A 22,870-nucleotide genomic window follows, 5' to 3' on the forward strand; every position below is an offset into this window, starting at 1 on the left:
GAGAGAAAGTGTTGGAAATGTTGGCGCTGAAATAGAATTTGAAGTTTCATTTATAAAATGGCTCTCAAGGCACATTAGGCTCATTGGGGAGCCATGCACATGCAAATACAGTACGAATCTCACAAAAGAGACCAATTATGTTAGTGTTTTCCCCAAACAGCTGTTGTTGATGGGTGAGTTTCTTTTTCCTTGCTTTCTTTTGTTACAAAAATTAAATTAACCTCCAGTTTATTGTTATGGAGAAAGTGATATGGGATATTCTCACTGGGGTTTGATCAAGTTGAATAACAAACATAGACTGTAAACCCATACTCTATATAGGGGGCACATTTACATGCCACGGCTGCAGTTACTTAAGCCCCTTTCTCACTGCCATTCTGGCAAATACACAGGTAAAGTGTTCCTGCAATTGTTCCCGGGTCGCTAGATTTTGCACTTTCACACTGCCAGTGATGACCTGGTATATGTGCGTGCTTTCACACACAACCCTTGAAGATCCCGTAACGACACGTGACATCAGCGCGTGACGTGTAATGTACGAGTCGAAAACGCTAGGCACGTTATACTTTCACTGAACCAAGCAAACGATCTCTGCATCAGTGCGGAAAGTGAGGAACTAACTGATCTCTGCTTCATTACAGTTTGCTCATATGTTTTCGTCGTGAACGTTGATCTTCCTTCAAAACAGCATAACGCGCATCATCACTTCGACACAGAATTAGATCTGGCTTTTGTTCACACACCGCTCGTCCTGGGTTGAACCCGGCAATGTTACTAGGTCCCCGACCCGGGTTCAATGTGGTAATCAATCCCGGGACGTGGTTGCTTTCACACAGAAGGCGACCCGGCAATGTTCTGGAAATATTGCGGGTCCGACGTGCAGTGTGAAAGGGGCTTCAGTGACATCACAGTAACGCCACTCACATCATTCACAGTCGAGGAATTGGTCAGAGACAGCAAAATATGAAATTCGTTGTGGGATTGCGGGTATTGTGCAAAATTCTATTCATTCCTGCACCATCCGCATTTATAACACGATGACAGATGAAGGGATGTATAATTTGCACATACCTTTATGTCCTTAGGTTTTAAGTCTTTGCCAATTTAAACATTAAAGTGATTTAAGCCATTTAAAAGCAAAAATACGTGTAAAAGAACCCAATACAGCACTCTCTTATAAGCCAGTTTCTGAGACACACTATGTGGAGTAAATTTTCACAACTTATCAAAATAAATTGGGATCAGTAAGATAAAGAATATATTTTCTAATAAATGAATACATTTATTCAGCACAAAATAATACTGTTCTTTTTACTTTATATTAATCAAAGAATCAATACAATTTTGAAATATTTGCAAAACAGAAAATTTTAAATTGTAAAAACATTTCACACTACAGTATTATTTAATTCCTACCGACCTCCAATCGATTTATTAATTTATCAATATTTCATGATTCTTCTGAATTTTGGATTCTGACTGGCATTTTATATATATTTATATATATATATATATATATATATATATATATATATATATATATATATATATATATATATATGTAGATAGATAGATAGATAGATAGATAGATAGATAGATAGATAGATAGATAGATAGATTTTCTTATATTATTTTTTTGTGACATTAATGTAATTGGACTTTGAAGTATATAACTGAACCGAAATCTTTATAGCTTGCAGCCTCTTCAGAGAGCCTGGAGTTGCCATTCTTGTTTACACCTGTTTAACGATCATTGAGTTTGGGTTACAAATGGATGATCAACTCAGTTTCAGAACCCAGCAGGAGCGCAAAAAGAGCTCCATCTTCCTGTTAAATTAGCCTGGCCCAGCGGTTGTGTTTCCAGCCAAGAGTGAATGGAGTGATTGATTGAGCCTGGTGTGAGCTGAGGTGAGGGAAACAGGAAGCAGTCCATGCAGATAACACTGGTGGAGCAAACTCTATAGGCCCTAGAGTTTAATGAGGCATAAACTTCACACTGCAAGTCACCACAGACCCCCGGAAGGCCAGGTGAGGCTTACACACGTGTGTCTTTTGGCAATGTTTCTTATGCACCTGAATCAATCCCAGCATTCCCCGGTTCAACTGCATTTCATGAGTACCAGCTGTACGGTGTGTGTCAGAGACCAGTCACCATCTGTCATAATGTCTGTCCATCACGGCAGTGAAGGGTTTTTTTTCTGTTGTTTGTTCATTTTTCTTGTCGCTCATACTTGTTCCCTCTGTCTGGCTGCTGCTTGGCATCTCTTCAGTCACTCGGGGTGGTTGGCTTCCTGCCTGTAGTCTCCATGTGCGGGTCCCTCCTGTATCTGTCAGCCCTGTCGGCTGAGGCTAAAATGTGCGGGTCTTTATTCTCTGCTCCATAGTGGAATAGCAGGAGTCTTTGCTACTAATTAAGTGTGGTGGAGATGAAAGTCTTTGAGCTGATGGGACTGTCTGCTCAAACTGTGGATATGTTTTATCCTGTGCTGGTTTTGGGATTTTTTTCATTGAAATCTGTGGAGACGAGGGGTAAATCAGTATCATAGATTTATCCCACACTGAAGGTTTTTTCATTTCACCATTTGTTTTTGTTATACAAAAAGTTTAGCCAGTATTTCATCATGCAATAGATATAAATTTTGAGTGAAATTACATAATTTTAGTCAACGAATGTAACAGTTTTGAGGGCTTTTTAAACACACTTTTTTGTCTTATTGTTTTGCTATTTATTTTAAAACATTCTGAATCTATTGTGTGTACTTGTTTGTATTAATATCTTGTTTTTGTACTTTTTGATTGGTATAATCTGTAGTTTTTTGCTTTACAAAAACCAAAAACAAATATTTTTGTCAACAAATATTTTTGTCTTACAATAAATGTCCTTTACATTCCTATTTCTATATATATATATATATATATATATATATATATATATATATATATATATATATATGTATGTGTGTGTGTGTGTGTGTGTGTGTGTGTGTGTATTTCCTTTGTCATGTACATTCACTTATTTTTGAGATGTTCTGAACATAGTATTAAAAATGTAATAGCATAAACAAGATACAGCATGAGTAAAGCTACAAGATACATCTAAAGTAACAGCATATATTGTTTATTATTATTATGTCATTTTCTCTTGGTCTTTTTATCAACCGTATCTTTTAGATGGAAAAGATTAAATCTTTCCATTTCGTGAAATCCAGAACCCCTTTTCAACAAAGATTTTCATCAGTTTTGTTAAAGAGAATTACTTTTCCCACAGCACATTTTCTATTTTAATGTAAAGCTAGAGATGTAGTCACACATTAAGCATTTACAGAGAGCTCTATCACACAGCACATTGTACACGTATTTCCCCTGGAGCTGCCTTCAGGAATCAAGCTTGTTTTAAGTAATAAGGCTCTTGCATATATGACGACAGAAGCCAACAGTATGTCATCTGCTGAAATAGTGTTTCAACTGTGAGTGATTGTGAAGTTCCAATGATTTTCAAGCAGTTGCAGCATCCATCTGCAATCCATCTCTCTGCAGGTTAATGAAGTAAATTGAGGAAACCATTGTTCTGCCATGAAAGACAGTGTGTGTTTGTGTGGTTTGGTTTCTGTCTACGTGTGTGTACACATGTATGCGTGTGTGTATGCATGCATGCGTGTGTGTGAGCTGTAGTCACAAGCTTGTGTTTATGTATGCCCCTAGTGCACTTGCAAGCTCTACACTGTGTTTGGATTGTCTTGCTTCCCTCTCTGCATGCAGATGTGGGCATTTGCACGCACATCAGTGCTTGAGAATTGCAGTCCAGCAGCCCCAGAGCTCCATGCATGCTCTCAAAGAGCCAAGTGTTAATCGTTTTGAGCGTGTTTTGTCTTTACACATGGAGGGAATTAGTACTCCGATCTGTGGGCTAGACCATAAACTACTATTCAAATCTCAAGCACTGTAATTACTGTTGTCTGCATGTTATAAGCAGCCATCAGCTGTTCAGAGATTCAGTTCTGTGTTGGATTCCATAGCTATGCTGGTGTTCAAACAGTAGAGAGAATGGCACTAGCAATGATAAATATATATATTTTCCAGATAACATTTTAAAATTCACTTAAGATACAGTAAAAGGATTTGCCGAACGCGTACATGTAAATGTAATGTAAATGTGATAGATTTGGGAAAAGGATGGATGCCTTTTTTGTGTGTGTGCTATTTATGTTTAGGGCAGCCTTTTAAGAACAAAATATATGTTTAAACAAAAATGTCCTTTACTCAAAAGTTTTACTTGACCATGTTTACATCCTTTTTACTCAACTTTGAAACTGCAAGCCTTTTATACTTAAACTTATTTAAATATGTGATGGTTATGCTGGATCTATAAATGTTTGTGGTATTATTTATTTATTTAATTTGTAGTCTCTCTTACATGCAATTATTGGCTAATGTTTAGAGTCATCCATGGACAAAGATTTTTTGGAATTTGGAATTTATGGATGGATGGTTGGATGGGGAACAGCGGATGGATGGATGATATGGAATGGTGGAAGAATGGATGTATGAAACATTAAAATGACTGATAGATGGATGAAAGGATGGGTGACACATTAAAACAATGGTGAATGGATGACATATTAAATCGATGGATGGATGGATGGATGATGATGGATGGCACATTTGCATGATGGAGCGTTTTAATGAATGGATGGAATGGTAGAACGATGGACGGATGGAAACTATGGAATGATGGAACGATTGATAGATGGATGAATGGATGGATAAAAATGTTGGATTGATGGATGCAATAGTAGAACAATGAATGGATGAATACAATGCCAGAACGATGGATGGATGGATGGACGGACGGACGGATTGATTGTTCTTGTTAATACAATGTTTCATTTATTATTGTTAATATGTTCAAATGAAGAATAATGAATGTAAATGGTGTGTTTTCCCTGTCTTTTATGTTTTTGCAGATGGGACGCCTTACACATGGTGGGTCGGCCGTGGTAATGAGAAGCACTTTTACTGGGGTGGCTCTGTGCCGGGCATTCAGAAATGTGCATGTGGCATTGAGCGCAATTGCACCGACTCCAAATACTACTGCAACTGTGATGCTGACCAGAAGCAGTGGTAAGCCACTCATTATCTGATAAGAAGTATGCCATTTCCATGGCAATCATCAAACCCAGTAGCTAATTATGAGCTTCAAACTAAGTTGCTATTTGCAAGTTACTGACCTTCTCAGCCCACCTATCAAACTTATGAGAGACAAGCGTGTCATGTTCCCATCTGCCTTATTGTCTCAGTGTATTCATTAAACACCGGTGTCTACTGCGTGACGCAGTTGTCTCGACCTCAGCACTTGTGCAAATGGCAAACAGATTGTGCTGGTAAAGAAGTTAAAGTAGAGCCAACCCTGATATTTCTATCAACAAAAGCTCAGGCTGGTGTGTTCAGTGGCTTTATTACTACAAAAAGCTGTGGGCGATATTACAGAGGAAGAGAATGAGGTCATTCGTCAGACTCTCTGATAGAATTGTCTGTAATGCATGTGTGTGTGTGTATTGCCTTGAGACACATTCATTTACATCCTTTATAATGGGTCTTTATATAGTAGTTGGTAATGCCAGTCAGCTGTTAATGAGCAGAGAGATAAACAATCCACCTTAACACCACAAACTCCATCTTAGATTTGCAAAGAGAAGAAGAGAGAAAGTCTGCTAGTATTACCATTATCACAGAATTTTCATCCGGGCACAGCTGTTTTTTGAATCAATCAGCTGAGCAGTATATTATCAGATACAAGTAAACAGTGCATTTGCAACACCAAAACATCACAACAAAACTGATTGGCGAATGGCACCACAAGAATGCCCAAACACTAAAGTTGTAACCATTGTTGTAAACTGAAGCTTAAACTATTAAAAATTATTATATAAAAAATATTTTTAAGTGATGTGACATTCAGCCAAGTATGGTGACCCATACTCAGAATTCGTGCTCTGCATTTAACCCATCCAAAGTGCACACACACACAGCCGTGAACACACACCCGGAGCAGTGGGCAGCCATTTATGATGCGGCGCCCGGGGAGCAGTTGGGGGTTCGGTGCCTTGCTCAAGGGCACCTAAGTCATGGTATTGCCAGCCTGAGACTCAAACCCACAACCCTAGGGTTAAGAGTCAAACTGTCTAACTAGGCCAAGACTTCCTTAAGTCATAAAAAGACAAATCTAGAATAAAACTGTTTAAATGTAAATAAAGCACACTAAAGGCACTAGTGAAACATCTACTATACTATAATGAAAAATTAGCAATGTGTAAAATGAGTTAAACAGAATAGAAGTTTTTGCCTACTATGTGTCTAATCAGATTAAGAAGCATCTTTTACTGCAAAGTAACAACAATGACAGTAAAAATACAATAAATAAATAATTAAAAAAGAAACATTAGCTGAATTTCCATTAACCTTCGAACTGCACAAATTGAAAGTGTGAAGTGAAAATACGCTTAATGGGAGCATGTAAATTGTGCAAAAAAGAAGTCCCATATATCACAAAAAAAAAAAAAAAATTCATGAGGTGGTTTTTCTGGCAATTTGAAAAAGAAGAATATTAAGCTAAACTGCAATGGAAACAGTTTTTCTTATTTACAGGTCACTTATTTACAGATGGCGAGGTATGTTTGAACAGAAGACGAGTTCTTTATTAAATTCATAAAGTATAAAAGTTTTATGAATACTGGATTCTAAAGAACAACAAAAAAAATCCACATTTAATCAAGACCTTGAAGCAGATATGAGGGAGAAGGGCTTCTAGAAGCCGTGGCAAATATTATGCTCCAAATGGAAAGCTCTCTAAAGTCCTGTTCACACCAAGAACTGTAACTATAAAGATAATTATAAAGATATTGCTGTCCACACCAGCGAATGATATCATCTGTATATTCTGGATGCTCTCTCATCTGCTGCTTTAAATTCTCTAGCTTGATATAGCAGGCTTGATTCTGATTGGCTATCAATGTTTTTATCATTCATCAGCTGGAAAATATTGTTATGAAAGTGATCCCAACTATATTGTTTCTCTGTGCCTTTATCCTTATAGCTGTGAAGTGGACTCTGCTATTCTACAATCCTGAAAACAGTTTTGAGAAATATATCTTTATCATTACCTTTATAGTTATCATCCTTGGTGTGAACAGGCCTTAACAGAAGTATCTTTTGGAGAAGAGAAACCTCTGCAAAAGGGGTGCTGGTGGAAAAGGGAAAATAATATTAATGTTTTTCAACCTACTTGACCAGATACTTTCAAACAGTCGCATAACATTGGTTAACAGAAATGTCATCATTTCGCAACATTTAGAAAATATTTGTGCAAATCTGTGATGGATACCAGGCTATTGTAATATAAGATACTGTAGTATTCAATCATTCATACTGAAAAGTATTGATAAAAATAGTTTAGCGTAATTAAAAAGTTGATTGTTCGGCCCAATTTTTGCTTGTCCTGTACATTTTTATACATATCAGAGTATTGCACTATTAGCTTAGCAACATGCTAATGTCAGATTGTACTGAAATCAGTTAAGTTGTGTTCTCTCTTGCAAGCACTATTTCTATGGCAGGGTCTGTGAGAGTTAGATTGCAGCCTTCTTTTGTTTCTTTGTAAACATGCTCTAGAAAAAATTTGTTTGACCAGTGTGACCAAAAACATGACACAGTGGTTCGACAGCCCTGCAAAAAAACACAATCTGTGTGAATGGCCACTTAGAAGGCAGCTCACTTGGTTTTTAAACAGCTATAGACTATTAGATATTTGCATTGGTGCTCCACGGAAAGTGTATTGGATGGATTGGTGGAAAGTAATAACCAAACAGACTTTATGTTCCCCTGGGTAACTCTGTGTTTGTATAATGTACATTGTGTTTGTCTGCACAAGTTTCATTATGTTAAGAGCTTGGAAATTATCTTTTAATACTATATTCTTAAGGTAAACATAGCCTCAGTCAGTGAGTTGTTTCTTATTAGCATATTAGCTTTTTTATTTTCCTGATGGATTTCCTCAGCATACATTTTGTATGTATTATGTATTGTACAGCTAGACCATTGGAATGAGAGAATTTTGCTGCTTCTGTTGCTGGTTTAGCTGAACACACAGTAATATGTGTTAATGGCCCATGCACAGATGGACAGCGGGTTAGTGCGATGCACTCGCCACTTGTCATAAACCCCAAGCAAACTGAACCACCATGCATAATGGATACAAATTATGACATTGGATTTCATTCAACCACATTGTTAATGGTGTGTTTTTTTATGGCTTTTGCAGTTGCATTGGCACCGTAAAAGATGGTGGCGTTAAAATAACACATAGTGCATGTACCTGTGAGGTTTATGTATTTGTGCGTTCACTAATGTTTACTAATTTTGCAATAAACATGGAGTAAGTGTTTCCATTGATTAAACAAATTGTATTGCTGTAATTAAACAGTCATCAGTGTCAAAGGGCTGCTTTGGAGAGAAAACAAACATTTTTTATATTAAAGCTTTAATGACTTCATTAGATCTTGTCAACAGGGAGAGTTAAGATTCTTAAGGTTTACTACTACGATACAGAAAAAAAAAAAAATCCTCACAATGTATTCTGAATTATATTGTTTGGTAGGAGGGATGATTCTGGGCTTCTGGTTTATAAAGACCACTTACCGGTCAGCCAAGTGGCTGTTGGGGACACAAATCGACCCGGCTCGGAAGGCAAGCTGACTGTGGGACCTCTCCGTTGCTATGGAGACCGTGAGTCTATTTCTTTCTCCTTAAATAATATGTAGCTCACAAAAAATACAGCTTTTGGATTAATAAACAAATGACTGCACATAGACAACTTATTATGTGGTTTCAATGCTTTATTCAATTAAGTTAACAGTTAAATGTTTGCATATTATTCTTAGCGAGCATTGTTGTTGTTGTTTTGGGGCTTTTTTGTTTTGTTTTTGTTTAGCTTTTTTGCTTTTTTCTTTGCAATATGTGAAAGCAGCTTTTTTCTTTGCCTGGAAGTTGCTGTGTACAAGGCTATGAATCTTTGATGTCTTCACATGGTAGCCTTGCAATTAAAAATCCACTCTTGAGATATGTTCATATAATCTGCCAAAAGAATGCCAAATAATTTGTTTTAATGGCATCTTCTTTAAATAGACATTTGGCATTTTTCAAGGTCAGCCCATTGTCTGCAGCACTGTGAAAGAGGACAGCCGAAGCTGTGATCGCCAATCAAAGCTTTTCAATCATCATTACATCCCACAGAGGCCCCCCGACACTCATTTTTAAAAATTGGTGTCAACAGTCAGCTTTCCATATCTTTATAAAAACGAAGCAATTGTGAGGTAGGCGAATGAGAAAACTGTTGTTGGTGTTTTTTTGTTTTTTTTTTATGAATCAGATGCAATTATAAATGCCCAAGTTTCACCAGAGCGAAACAGAGAACCCAAGGGTAAAATACAGAGCCATCCCCCACCATCATCACCATGTGAAATGATGCATTTTTATGCCTCATTATTCCTGTTAATTGCATCTGGCTTACTACTTAGATCAGGTGCATTCGATTACACTCACCTGTTAGACAAGAACGTCAACTGCTGTTTTTTTTTTTCTACTTTTTTTTCTATTGTTCACATACCTGTGAATGGAAGCTATTTGTCATATTATTAAGTTTTCTTGCGAATTAGGGCATGTAATACTGTGTTTTCATCATGTAATACTGTGTTTTCAACTACTGGACATATAGACATAGTTGTATATATAAACCAGGAAAGTACATGATCAGAGATTGTCAGTACATTTCAAATTTGTCTGCTTAGCCTGAACGAACTGGAATTACTGAGATCACTTTTGTGCCCTTGATTTCAGGCATTTATGCCTTAAATGACATCTGGAGAGCAGTGCCAGCAATAAGGGTACTGCAAATAATCAGATGAAATTCTCTGCTAAATAGCAATTTTCCCTGTGACTTTTATTTTAATTGCACAGTTATCTGTGCCAATCAGCAGCCGCAAACTGCATGGAGCCACTTAGAAAATACTGCACCTCCTGGTCTGGAAACATAATCATTGCTCATCAGGGGGTCCCACGAATCAGACTGGGTCTGCTATTATTTATTCATTTCTTCATATATTCAGGGCTTTAGTAGGAAGGGAGCAGAGCAGTAGTGCATTAATGCAGAAAGCCAGCCTCACTATGGTAATGCTGCATATAAATGTTGCTCTTAGCCACCTGCATGTGCACAAGAAGAAAGTTATAGGCCTCTGGACAGTCTGCACCTCACCCATGAGACCCCTCTGGTCTTGCATTTATGCTGCACAGCATAATGGTTGTCTCACCGCTGTTGGGTTTCTGCTCCAGTCTGCAAATGCCTTCTAGCATGGGTCCAGCAATCTCCTAAAAACGTGTTTATTTTTGCACTCATTATTTATTTACTCCGAAGTCTCAAAATTAGTTAATTGGATGCACAGACTGAATGCCTATGTGGTTAGGAGCCTTAATGTGAGAATAATATGAGCAACCACTGCTGCTTTATATGAGTCACATTATAACACATAATACATATAGTCACATAATAACATTATGCTATTTCTGTCAGGACCATTATCGTCAAAAATGACTGACTATTAGCAAACAGTTTGGATTGACAGTATGGTTCTGTTCTGGACAAGAACTCCTTGTTCATCCATGCAGCCTAACATGGATAAGAGCAGGAATGGCAGCGATACCCCCCAGGGTAAACAGAACAGAACCAATATAAATGTATTACAGATATTGTTAAAGTTCAGTCATTTTATGTACACATTTTAGAATTATTCTGATTCAAAGGAGAATCAGAATGCTGAATCCTGACTGACCGAGGAGGAGCTGGGGATGGAGAAGGGTAATTAGCTATTGAGCAATTCGAAAACTGCTGATAATATTGAGGGACCTTATACTATATATAAGAATGCTTAGATAGTTGTCATGGTGACCAGCTGAGAGTCAGCTGATGGGAGCTTGACTAACGTGACCTGCCAGAACTAATGCTATGCTTGATGTTTATAATATACAGCATTTTACTAGAAAATTCAGATCATAATGGCTGACATAGGAAAACCCGGCATTGTTTGATTCGGTATGGCTCTAACAAGTTCAGTCTTATGGTCAAACTGTTCAGAAATTATATACAAAAAATATATATATTTTATATCCTTTGACCAGGTGGCACTGTGCCTAACCTACTCATGTGCCCTAAGGTCAAGCTTGGTATAACACGCTCCAAGTTTGGTCAGACTCTACTAGAGAGTTGTGCAAAAAACGTATTTTTTTGTGTGAATTTTATCAAATTCATTAACGCACATTTTATGCGAACAGTTTGGTAATCTGATCTCTTTATAACTTTTTGCCAACATTCTTTGGTGAAAATAAGAGAAACCATCTAATACATTTTGCCTTCAGACCTTACGCTTCAAGTTATTTGCAGAAATATGAGTGCAGATTTTGCCTATTGGTGGCACTATAGAGTAAACAACTCCAAATTTGCTATGGTTAATATTGAGACTGTCTTCTACCTGTGTGCCAAATTTCATAACTTTCTATGGGCTGCTGTAGACTTCCAGAGCAGATGAAGAAGAAGAAAATGTTACTGTTTTTACTGTATTTTTGGAGCACATAAATGCAGTGTTGATGAACATAAAAAAGGCTTTTTTCTAATAGTGAAGAGTTTAATAATCTGAATGACTTGTTATTTGCTAGTTTTATTGCTCTATTATCAGTATCTGGTATGTCCTTTTAGGTGTGCATTTATTATATTATGCTTTCTTTGCAGTGTTGGCATAGTTGGTTAATTTGTAGTGGGAGTTATTTGTATTCTCGCAGACAGATGCACTTCAGTAGAGGCAGCTGGCATTTAATGGCAAAGTGTTAAATTTTCTGCACAACCAGTGACAACAAACAGAATTGGCCACAAACTGACACCACCGAACTATGCTGGAAATTGGCATATCAGACTGTGCGCATGAAAATATAATGTTAGTTTGGAAAATGTTATGTTTTGAAGAAGAAATCATAACTTTTTCCATTTGTAAATAATCTAATCAAGATTAATTAAAGGGTTCTCCTTTTATAATTAGAAATGTCCAGTCGTTTTTGTAGTTGTTTAGATGCTGTTTTCTCAAGAGGGGCCTTGGATCCAGTGAGTAGTTGTAGTAATTTGCGCCCTCAAAACTTCATAAAAAAAGGAAGATGGGTTTCTCATTTACTCAAATCAATTAATATCCGTTGCTGTGCCACAGCGTAGGACATACTCCATCATCTTCAGGCAGGTTGCATAATTAATACTCATTAATATCCGAGAGAAGGAATAAAGATAACAAACAAAATGATGATTTAATGACGCATCTTGCCTGGATATGATGTGCTCTGACTTCAGACCACTGGCTGCTTTGCAAATTAATTGAGATAGATAACCTGTCAGTAATAAAGGAATATGATACCCTCGCCTAACGAAGCAGTTGCTAGAAATTATAAATTAGTGTGGCACGTGCAATTCCGTGATATGTGAAAAATAATGCATATGTCTCATTACATCTGAGGAGTTTTCCTGTCTGATTGATAAGACTTATGTTCAGAATAGAATTATGCAACTCATGAATACCTACAGTACAAGACATTTCATGTTGAGCGACATTGCTGATAGGAAGTTTCATCTTCATTGCAAAAGTCTTGTATTAGCTGCAGTTAAAACCTAAATTTGGGGTTAGACTGGAGTGCTGTACATTGATCACACTCCAACTGTGGCCAAATTGGATGATATTTGCATGGTCACAGTTTAAAATGAGAGTTTAACACCCTGCAGCTGGGGCTGTAGTCTATGGGAGGTTTTAATGATAAAGTCATTAATTTAAAAAATGATCAAAATTACAAAATGATGCTCTGAATAACTTGAGTTTGACTCAGTTTATCTTTCCAAAATGTCCTGTAATATCCTGCAAGCATACAGTTAAGATCCCTGACATTTTTCCGACATATTTTCTGGTTGCAGTTATAGAAAATGGCTTAATTTGGGGATAGTGATACTTACAGAGGGAAAACAAAATCATTTGAACTGTTTTGTCCCCTCAATTCCCAGCTTCCTGAGCCCAAAATACCATAAAATAAGCTGAAGTCACAAACTCTCACATTGCTAGCTTAGTATTTAACCAGAGATGATGCAAACAGGAGAGCTGCAGGTATACAGCTCATCAAAAATAGCATTGATTCCAACTAGATTGACCAGTAAATTATCATCAGCGTTGAGGATGTTCAGTGTTGCTTGGTTACTGAATAACTGGGCCATGGTGATGCTCTCTGTGCTGTTTCTCATGCATTTGTGATTGGTTTGCACCTGGAGACTAATGAAGGTGTAATTCTGGATGTGATGTGTGTTGTATTCCCAAATTGCCAGAGAGTATCCTCAACTGATTGCATTAGATCAGTTGAAGTCAGGAAGTAGCATTTCACCTCTGTATGCAGTTTTTTCTGAGGTGATGTCACATTTACAATGTTTATGAAATCTATTTATATCATACTGAGCTTCAGGTCTATTAGACACTAAATGTGAATTACATGTATAATAAAATGTCCTTTTATCTCCAGCTGAAAGGAAACCTGCTGTTTGTGTCATTATTAGGAAGTATACGCAAATGAAATCTGCTCGTAGCAGGTGAGCATGCCTTTATTGTGCATCAGCCTGGATTACCTTTACTTAATATCACAATGAAGGCTGTTGTTTGCAGGTTTTGTACAGTAGGCAAGAGGAACAGGGGTCACCTGTCACATTTTACTCCAGTGAATATTCCTCAGATAGGTTTATTTTCAAAAGCCAGGTCGTTTTTAGCTTCTCTTTCATATTTCCACTAATATATACAGAATATAATATTTCATTTTATTAAAAATAATAATAATAATAATTCCTGAATAATTCCTGAACGATCTGAAATGTCCTGTAAATAGTAACATGGAAAAATATTGAATTATTTTCTTGCCAACTGTTATTCCAGTAATAAACTGTACTAAATTTGAAAGAAAAAAAAAAAAAAATATATATATATATATATATATATATGTGTGTGTGTGTGTGTGTGTGTGTGTGTGTGTGTGTGTGTGTGTGACCCAGACCCAGTCTTTTCTTCAGTACGTGTATGATATTTATCTATAAAATAATAAATTACTGAGACGCACTGCTTCTGACAACCGATTCCATCTCCTCTATTTATTTTGTTACCATTAGACTAATTATGACACAGATCAGCAGTCCTGCTTTTTAAATTAATGTGATATTTACTTTCCTAAATCATTCCATTTTTTTTTTTTAAATCATCCTATTTATTTTGCATTTAGAATGACAAATGATTTCCATTATAGGCCTGGTTTGTAGACTGTGAATGTTCCCTGCTCGATGAAAAGAACTCATCTGTGCCATACAATTTTGAAGGATCTCTTCAGAGCTGTTGACATAGAAAAGTTTCAGTAGGTGCTTGCTAACAACTCAGAAGTACACCTGACATTTGACAGCTTCGCAATTTATGAGAAAAAAGTTCATCCCATTCATAAGTTGAATCAGCAGGGGTTCATTTCCTCTTTAGAAAATAGAAAATAAAAGAAAAAAACTTCTTTTCTGTGGGCTTGTTTTTCTTCACTGCCAAAGTTTGCCAATCAAGTTTTTTGCAGTTGTGTGCAAACAATTTTTATTCACATTAATGAGCTCATGGGTAATTTGAAGTACAACTGTTGCTGTCCGCCTGCTGTAGACCCAGACAAAGGTTAACTATCATAGTTAATGAGACGAGTGGAAAAATCTGACAATGTTCTGCTCAATTCATCCCTGTGCCACGACTAAACACTTTTTAATGACCTCTGATCCAGCCATCTATTGTAAAAGTGCCATCTGGTGGACTGGAAACACAACATATCTTGTCAATAATAGATGAGCACCCAAATGAATTCTGGGGCTTAGCTAGATTTGAACGTTGTAAATTCTACTTCTGAGATTATGCCTCACTGAGTCTTATAAGGGCTTGAAATCTAGTGTTTCAAATCTTGATTTTCATGCAGCTCAGTCCGACATGATTAATTTATAATCAAAATATGACATTTATGATTTCACAAACTCTCCAGACCTGTCCAGCTATGTTCTGTGGTTAGTTTTAGGTCAATTTAGTTTGTCAAAAGTGTCAGGAACAGACATGTTTTAACTTGGACAAATCTTCACATTCTAGCCTTCTGTCTGTGTGAGAACTTTCTCTAGCACCTCACCAGCTGGGCTGAAAATAAAGGAAAGAGTAGAATTATTCTAGACCAAAATGACCTCACACTTCCCAGGATCCTGTCAAAAGGGCATCATTGGATGCTGTTGAAAACCTCTTCACAGGAACACATGGCACCATTCACACCTGCAAAACACATTCTTCCCTTCGCTCACTTCACTGCTGGGTCAGTCCTCAGGGTGAAGCTGTGATTTGGGCTTGCTTTGATGGGAAAGACTTCAGACTTTGCTGCATTTACAGTGCAGTAGTACCAGCTGACAGACCAGAGCCTTGAGCCACTGACTTTCTTGTTGGTGGCATTATCCACCAGACACTATATAGCCTGCGGTTGTTGTACCATATTTTGGTAGCTGTTAAAGATGGTACATCTTTTCTTTCCCATCTTCCCCTGGTTGTTAAATTATAACAAGCAGACATAGTAGATTGCAGAGTCTAAAATAAAACTTTAGCCATATAATTTTTTTACCTGTCATAAATATTTATTTCTGGCCCCAAAATTCTTTCTCTCTGTGTGTGTCTGTGTGTGTGTGTGTGTGTTTTAGAAGTCTTTTAAGCTCACTAAAGCTGAATTTTTTTATTAAAATTGCAAAAGTTAAATAGCAAAGTAAAATATCAAATATTATTCACATCCTTTTATATCTGAATATTTTTTAAATGTTATGCAAAGCTGAATTTTCAGCATCATTGCACCAGTCTTTAGTGCCACATGATCCTTCAGAAATCATTTTAAAATGCTCATTTTCTGTCTTTTATCTGAGATTCCTGTCCTCTGTACACAAGTTTAAATCAAAGTTAAAGTCTTATCTTGTGGTCCGAGCATTTAGCGACTCTTAATTATGTTTTATTTTCATTATGTCTGATTGCTTTCTTTCCTTTTTATCGTATGGCTTGGTTTTATACTCTGTAAAGCACAGTGGTCAACTCCTGTTGTGTTTATTTGTGCTTATTAAAAAAATGTTTTACATTTAAATGATAAATTTGAACTTATGGAAATTATTGAAACATTATTTTGATTAACTATTAATTATTTGTTATTATAATTGTTATTTTAAAATCAAATTTATACAGTATTGTGGATATAATTTTGTATAGCTATATTGATAGATAAACAGATCAAAGCATAGTTGAATAAAATATTGAATTGCTTAGAAATTGCTCTTTGTGAGTGTGTTCTTAAGAAAAAAAAATGTTGATTAATAATTATTATATCAAAAATATCAATATACATGTCAAATATCAATAACATTTACAATATTCAATAACAGTATTTCCACTGTCACGGCATTAAGGTTTTTATAGAAAATATTTTATCATTTGTTGCACAAAAACAAGTTATGCTTAGAGACAGAGCCTCAATCTTAACATTATTACAGGCATCTTCTGAATAGAGACCTGCATGATCGCAGGACCCAGTGCAACAGAGTGCGGGACAACACTCGAGTGGGTAGAGGTGGGTAGAGACTCGTGAGATGCAGGAGAATAAGGGTGTATTCACACTAGGCAATTTTAAACGTGCCTGAGCGCATTTGACCCCCAAGGTAGGAAGATGTGGGCCAGAGCACGGTTCAGTTTGGCTCAGGCGCAACACGTATGTAGTGTGAGCACTAATCGCGCCGGAGCGCAGAACTTCTGATACGTGCAGCATGATTGTGTGAACATTTCTGAGTGGCAGGAGTGATGACTCAAAATAATAAACCACGAAGTTAACAAAACGATGCAGTTCTGTGGACGTATTTGTCCAGCGCTCGAGCTGGATACAAACAATTAACTTCTTCTGGTCGGACTCCCAGAAGGGAGGAGGAGGGCAGAAGGCCTGCAGTACTGTTGGTTGTGGTGTGACAGAGGGAACTTTTGTAACATAACCTGCTCGAGGGTATAATAGCGCTTTGGCCATGCCGAGTGCAAAGTCTAGGTAGGTAGGGGCCACCGAAGGCGCCTACAGTTTAAAGGGTCAAATGTCAATCTGAAATATCTTGAATTGGCTCGAATGGAGCTTACACTGAGCCTCTAAAACCACAACCAAGTCCCATGGGGGAACACGGGACTGTACTGGAGGCCTCAGCCTCAGTGCACCACGGAGGAAACGTGTCACTATGTGGTGTCTACCCACTGATTGATCACCGGAAGGGACATGGTAAGCTGGAATGGCCGCTAAGTAAGCCTTCAAGATGGAGTGTGTTAACCCTGCAGAGAGCCTGGCTCGTAGAAACTCCAGAACTGTACCAACTGGGCAGTTAACAGGGTCAAGCTGGCGGTCTCTGCACCTGCAACTGCACTCACAGTTTCCACAACTCTGGGCGAGGGTGAATTATCGTGCCCTTCCAATGGACAGATTCCACACGATATTCTGAGTCGTCTCGCCAAAGGCATTCCTAAAAGTGTTCGACGCAACTCAAGGTCTTGAAGAGGAACTTCCTATTTCCCACTAATAAAGTCGTGAACACTTCATGTGAGTGCTGGTGCAGTCTTAGCCCCACCCCCAATGCTCTCATTGGTTGAGAGGTGTGATGACACCCATCTCAAACCAGTACTGATTAACATTCCACATTCCTGTGACCCATGCTTTGTCTGTGTGTATTAAGAGGCATTGAGCAACAGACTTTCATAATAATAAAAAACTGTGTTAAAGGGATAGTTCACCCAAAAATTTAAATTATGTCATTAATGACAAACCCGTAAGTCCTCTGTTCATATTCAGAACACAATTTAAGATATTTTAGATTTAGTCCGAGAGTATACTGTCCATGTCCAGAAAAGTAAAAAAAAAAACATCTTCATCCTCAAAGTAGTTCATGTGATATCAGAGGCTCAGTTCAAATTTTTTTAAGCATTGAAAATACATTTTGGTCCAAAAATAGCAAAAACTACGACTTTTTTCAGCATTATCTTCTCTTCTGGGTTTGTTGTAAGCGAGTTCAAAACACTGCAGTGTAGTGATATCCGGTTCACGAACGAATCACTCGATGTAACAGGATTTTCTTGAACCAGTTCACCAAATCAAACTGAATCTTTTGAAACGGTTCGCATCAATGACAAATTGACAAATTGACATTGTCAAAGACAATGCTGAATAAAGTCATAGTTTTTGCCTTTTTTTGGACCAAAATGTATTTTCGATGCTTAAAAAATTCGGACCAAATCTAAAATATCTTAAACTGTGTTCCAAAGATGAATGGCGGTCTAATGGGTTTGGAACGACATGAGAGTGAGTCATTAATGACATAATTTAGATTTATGTGTGAACTAACCCTTTGATGCATGATAAAATAATTGTCAGCATTAATTGATTAATGTGTTAACGCGATAATAACGCATTACCTTGCCTAGCCCTTCATTATTATTATTATTTAAAATATTTTACATTTTTATGATACTCATCATCAGGGATGGAGGGTTATGCTTCTTACTACTGTAAGATTGCCTTTTTATATATGCCATAGTAAAAAAAATTAAAAAGTCTGGATGCATCACTGCTTTGCTGTTGTTTATCAGTATGGCTCATGCGGCTGGTATACTATATTAGGGCTGTCTACTCCATTTAACTGTTAAGACAAGGAGACAGAAAGTGAGGAAGCTGGCTTTAAAGAAAGAGCAAGTTCTCAGTAAATGTCAGATATAAAGTGTGTGTGACGAAGACTGGCCTTTGTGTTGGTCTCAATGGAGCCTACTGTTTAATACAGGCCTGAGAGAGCTTGTGATCATCCAGCCGGCACAGGAGTGGTCTAATATGCGCCCACTCACCACTGTGGCATCAACACGGCTGCAATTATGAAAGCGGGTTGAATCAAACACTGGTGTGTGTTTTGCTTTACCTCATGCTGAGCGTTTGGCTTTACTGTCACGAGTGCTCATGCTCAGATGCAGAAGCGAAAATGGAAACACTGAGTCAAGTGAATGCTCATCACAGCTGCAGTTCAAATGTCTTGTTTCAATAAGATGGAAATGTAATTGTGTTGCAGATGCATGAATGCCACTGATGATGATGTGGTGCAATAACCTTAACACCTAGATAGAGATTCAGACAACACTGAAAGTATCAGATACAAAATCTAATTTAAAAAGATTATTTCTTTCTTCTGCAGAATGCAAAATAAGATTTTTTTTTAAATGTCCATGCAATGAAAGTCAATGGTGTTCCAGTGCATTAACTTGCTTTATACTGATGACAAGTAAATTAACTAATTAATTAGTTAGTTAAAAAAAATAAATCGAACTATCTTCTTTTATGTTCCACAGATTAAAAAAAATAAACTTAAAACCATTAACATTAATGCTTTTCAGAGTACAAAAAAAATATTAATGTGAAACACACTTTTTTTTTTAATCTGAAAAAAAAACATTATTACTTCTCATGCATTACAAAGATGTAAACATGATAACTTATGATTATAAACACTAGTTTTTTATATATTTGTCATTCACAAAATATGAATATTATAAAAAGTATTTTAAATATATTTTTGTTTTCATATAGAAATTTCACAGGTCAAATTGATTAAAGAAAATATAAAACAATCTATTGTTTGGCCATCTGACTTTCCTGTGACTTTAGTTGGGCTGTACATATTTGGACCCCCTTATTTCCCCTATTTGGCGGCTGTTAACACAATTCAGAGTCGTCACACTCCTGGGGTCTGTATAAGGTAAACAGCATCTGTGCTGCTGATAAATGAGCTGTCTGTCACATGTTTGCTTTTATCACCCCAACTGAACAACTCTTAGGTCTTCAGAGACCTCTTGCTTCATACCTTCGTTACTTAGAATGAAAACCAAGAAGAATCCTGAAAATCCAGAAAAAGTGGGAGATACACTTCTTAATATTTCAGAATATTTCTCCTTAAAAGAATAGCTCACCCAAAGATGAAAATTTGCTTGAAAACTGAATCACCCTCAAGCCATCCAAGATGTAGATGAGTTTGTTTCATCATCCATTTGTTTCAAATCCTCTGCAGTGAATGGGTGCCATCAGAATCCGAACAGCTGATAAAAACATCACAATAATCCATCATTGAATGTGTTGTGAATCGGAAAGCAGTATGTTTGTAATAAGCATTCATCCTTAATATGTTTTTAACTTTCCTCTGTCCATAATATTGCTTAGTGAAAAAGTTTGAATCAGGAGAGAAATATGCACAGATACAATTGAAAACAGTTCTAAACAAATGATACTGGATTTTGATGTGAGATGACAACAAAAATTATATATTTCCCAACAGAACAACTTGTGTATATCTTGGGTGGCCTGAGGGTGAGCAGTTTTTCAGCTAATTACATTTTTGGGTGAATTATTAATTTAAGTTTAAAGGTGCTAAATCTGAGATACAAACTGCTGAACCTCTGGCATATTAAACATTGAATTTAAGGTAAAAGTTTCAAATCAAAACACTGACATAGTATTTTCTTGCGAAACGTACTTTGATAATCTTAGAAAAATAATTGTACTGTGCAATTTATAAGCCCTATAACCATAAAGGTGCTTTGTATATGAGTTGTCAACTAAAAGAAGAATAGTAAAACTTGAATCAAAGTGGTGAAAACTTTATTTCTAGCTCTGTCACGGCCATTCACCCTCCTGCGGTCCTTCAGCTGTTCTTCAGCATGGGTCACGGTCATGTTGCAGGGTGAACAATTTTGCAACTTCCACCTTCCTGGCTGAAGGCTGCAGGTTGTTTACTGTATGTTGTATCATCCATCTTCCCCTCAGTCCTGACAAACACTCCCTGTTCCTGCTGAAGAGAAAAACAAGATGCTGTTATCCCTACGCTTCACTGTAAAAATGCTGCTTTTTGGAGTGTAAGATATTTTGGGCCTTTGCCTGATGTACGCTTTTGCAAAACACTCCAGTTGCAGAATTTTGCAGTACTTTAGCACAGCATAAATAACACTCTGTGTGGTAAATAACACTCAACACCATTGTGATATTTCTTACACAAAGACCTGTGCTAAAGGATGCAGCTGCTTCAGAACTACTATCAGTCTGTTTGTAGGAGACCTTATAACGCTGCATTATGCTCCACCACTTTAAGCCATTGAAGTGATTTTATTCTCTCATTTTATATTTTAAGTTGTTGCATCTATCCAGGTGTTGCAGATAGTTTGCTTCAAAACACACTTCATTGCTTTTTTGCATGTTTCACAAAATTATACACTATTGTTCAAAAGTTTGTCTATTATGCTCACCCAGCTACATTTATTAGATACAGTAAAAAAAAAAAAAAATTGGATATTGTTATTTTGGAATACATTTCTTTTAGGGATATCATATAGGTATATTGATATATAAATAGATAATCTTTTTTAATGAAATATTTATTTAGTTAAAAAATTGCTTTTCGCTCTTTGCTTTCTCAATAAGATAATTTTTAATAATTCTTATATCAACATACATGTCAAGTATCAATAAACATATGACATGTTATTTTATTTGTTTTAGTTTATTATTGAAGTATTACATCCCTATTTAAAGGCAAATCTACTCTAAAGGGATGACTCATGTTGGTTCCTCAAAGGAACAGTTTTCTTCTGTTATGTCCAGCTTTACAAGTTTTGCTCTTTGGCGTAGGGAACATGCTACTGTAGCTGAATGAAGCATTGGCAAACAGTAATGCTCAGTCAGAGAATTAATAATCAGCATGCATTTGTCATCCGTAATATACTTTGCATGTCTACACGATCCCTTACCAGTGGCTCTCGTTGAAAGTAGTAGAATCTAAAACAGAGTCAAGAGGCTGTTTCCTTAAAATCCAGTTCTCATTTATTCGACATTATGCATCAATGTAAATCTTCACTGCCGAACACCTCTACTGTTGTTGTCCTTGACTCAGTTAAAGCTAAATGATCAAGAAACATCCAAACATTCATTCACTTTTTTCACAGCTCAAGAACACTCCAAATCTTGTTGAATTGGTTAAAACAAATCACATCTGGACACTCAAAACTCTATACCAGAGGAAAAAAAAACAATCCTGACCAGAAGTGACACGCGTGAAATTGAGATGGTTTGAAACAATCCGTGTAACATTGCATTTAAAAACACAAAATTGTAATTCTTCACTGAGGAAGGACAGCGAGGCTCATCTAAGGGTGAACAGTGACTCTTTCACTGCCTGGCAGGAGCAATATTCAATCTGCCACACCTACCGCCTTATTAGCCTGATTTAAAAGCACCCCACGTCGTTCCAAAAAACACCAGCTCCCATTGAAAATTCTGCAAATTGGCGAATAATTAAATGAGTATGCGCTGGAACATTGTGTGTAAATGGATGGAGCTTTAAGGACACACTGTGAGAGTCTTGCATTCAGCAAGCTTGAATAAAAGAGCTGTTCCTGTGCTGCTGTGATAAGCCCAGACCTCCCTTATGGCCACGTGAACGTCTCAGCTTCTACTCCTACTCCAGTCTGAAACACATAGGTGAATTATTCGCAGAACAAGTGAGAACAGGGACAAATAAGCATTGGGTGAAGGTTAGGAAGTTTTTTTTTTTATAGAAAGAGAACTATGGGATTTAGGTGGCTGTGAGAAAGAAAAGGAACAGGACCTTGACTTCCCTGGCATTCAG

The 22,870-nt window shown here is 36.9% G+C and overlaps 1 protein-coding gene across 1 annotated transcript in view; it reads left to right on the top strand.

The window, feature by feature from the left end:
• The window catches only part of cntnap2a (contactin associated protein 2a), a 337,198-nt gene that overhangs the window by 257,469 nt on the left and 56,859 nt on the right, over nt 1-22,870 (top strand). Inside the window, exons 14-15 of the mRNA XM_052596190.1 lie at nt 4,965-5,121; nt 8,654-8,781. Coding sequence (XP_052452150.1) covers nt 4,965-5,121; nt 8,654-8,781 — 285 coding nt within the window. The remainder of the gene's footprint in view (nt 1-4,964; nt 5,122-8,653; nt 8,782-22,870) is intronic.

The sequence above is a fragment of the Carassius gibelio genome, chromosome B24 (assembly GCF_023724105.1).
Source record: "Carassius gibelio isolate Cgi1373 ecotype wild population from Czech Republic chromosome B24, carGib1.2-hapl.c, whole genome shotgun sequence".
NCBI lineage: Eukaryota > Metazoa > Chordata > Actinopteri > Cypriniformes > Cyprinidae > Carassius > Carassius gibelio.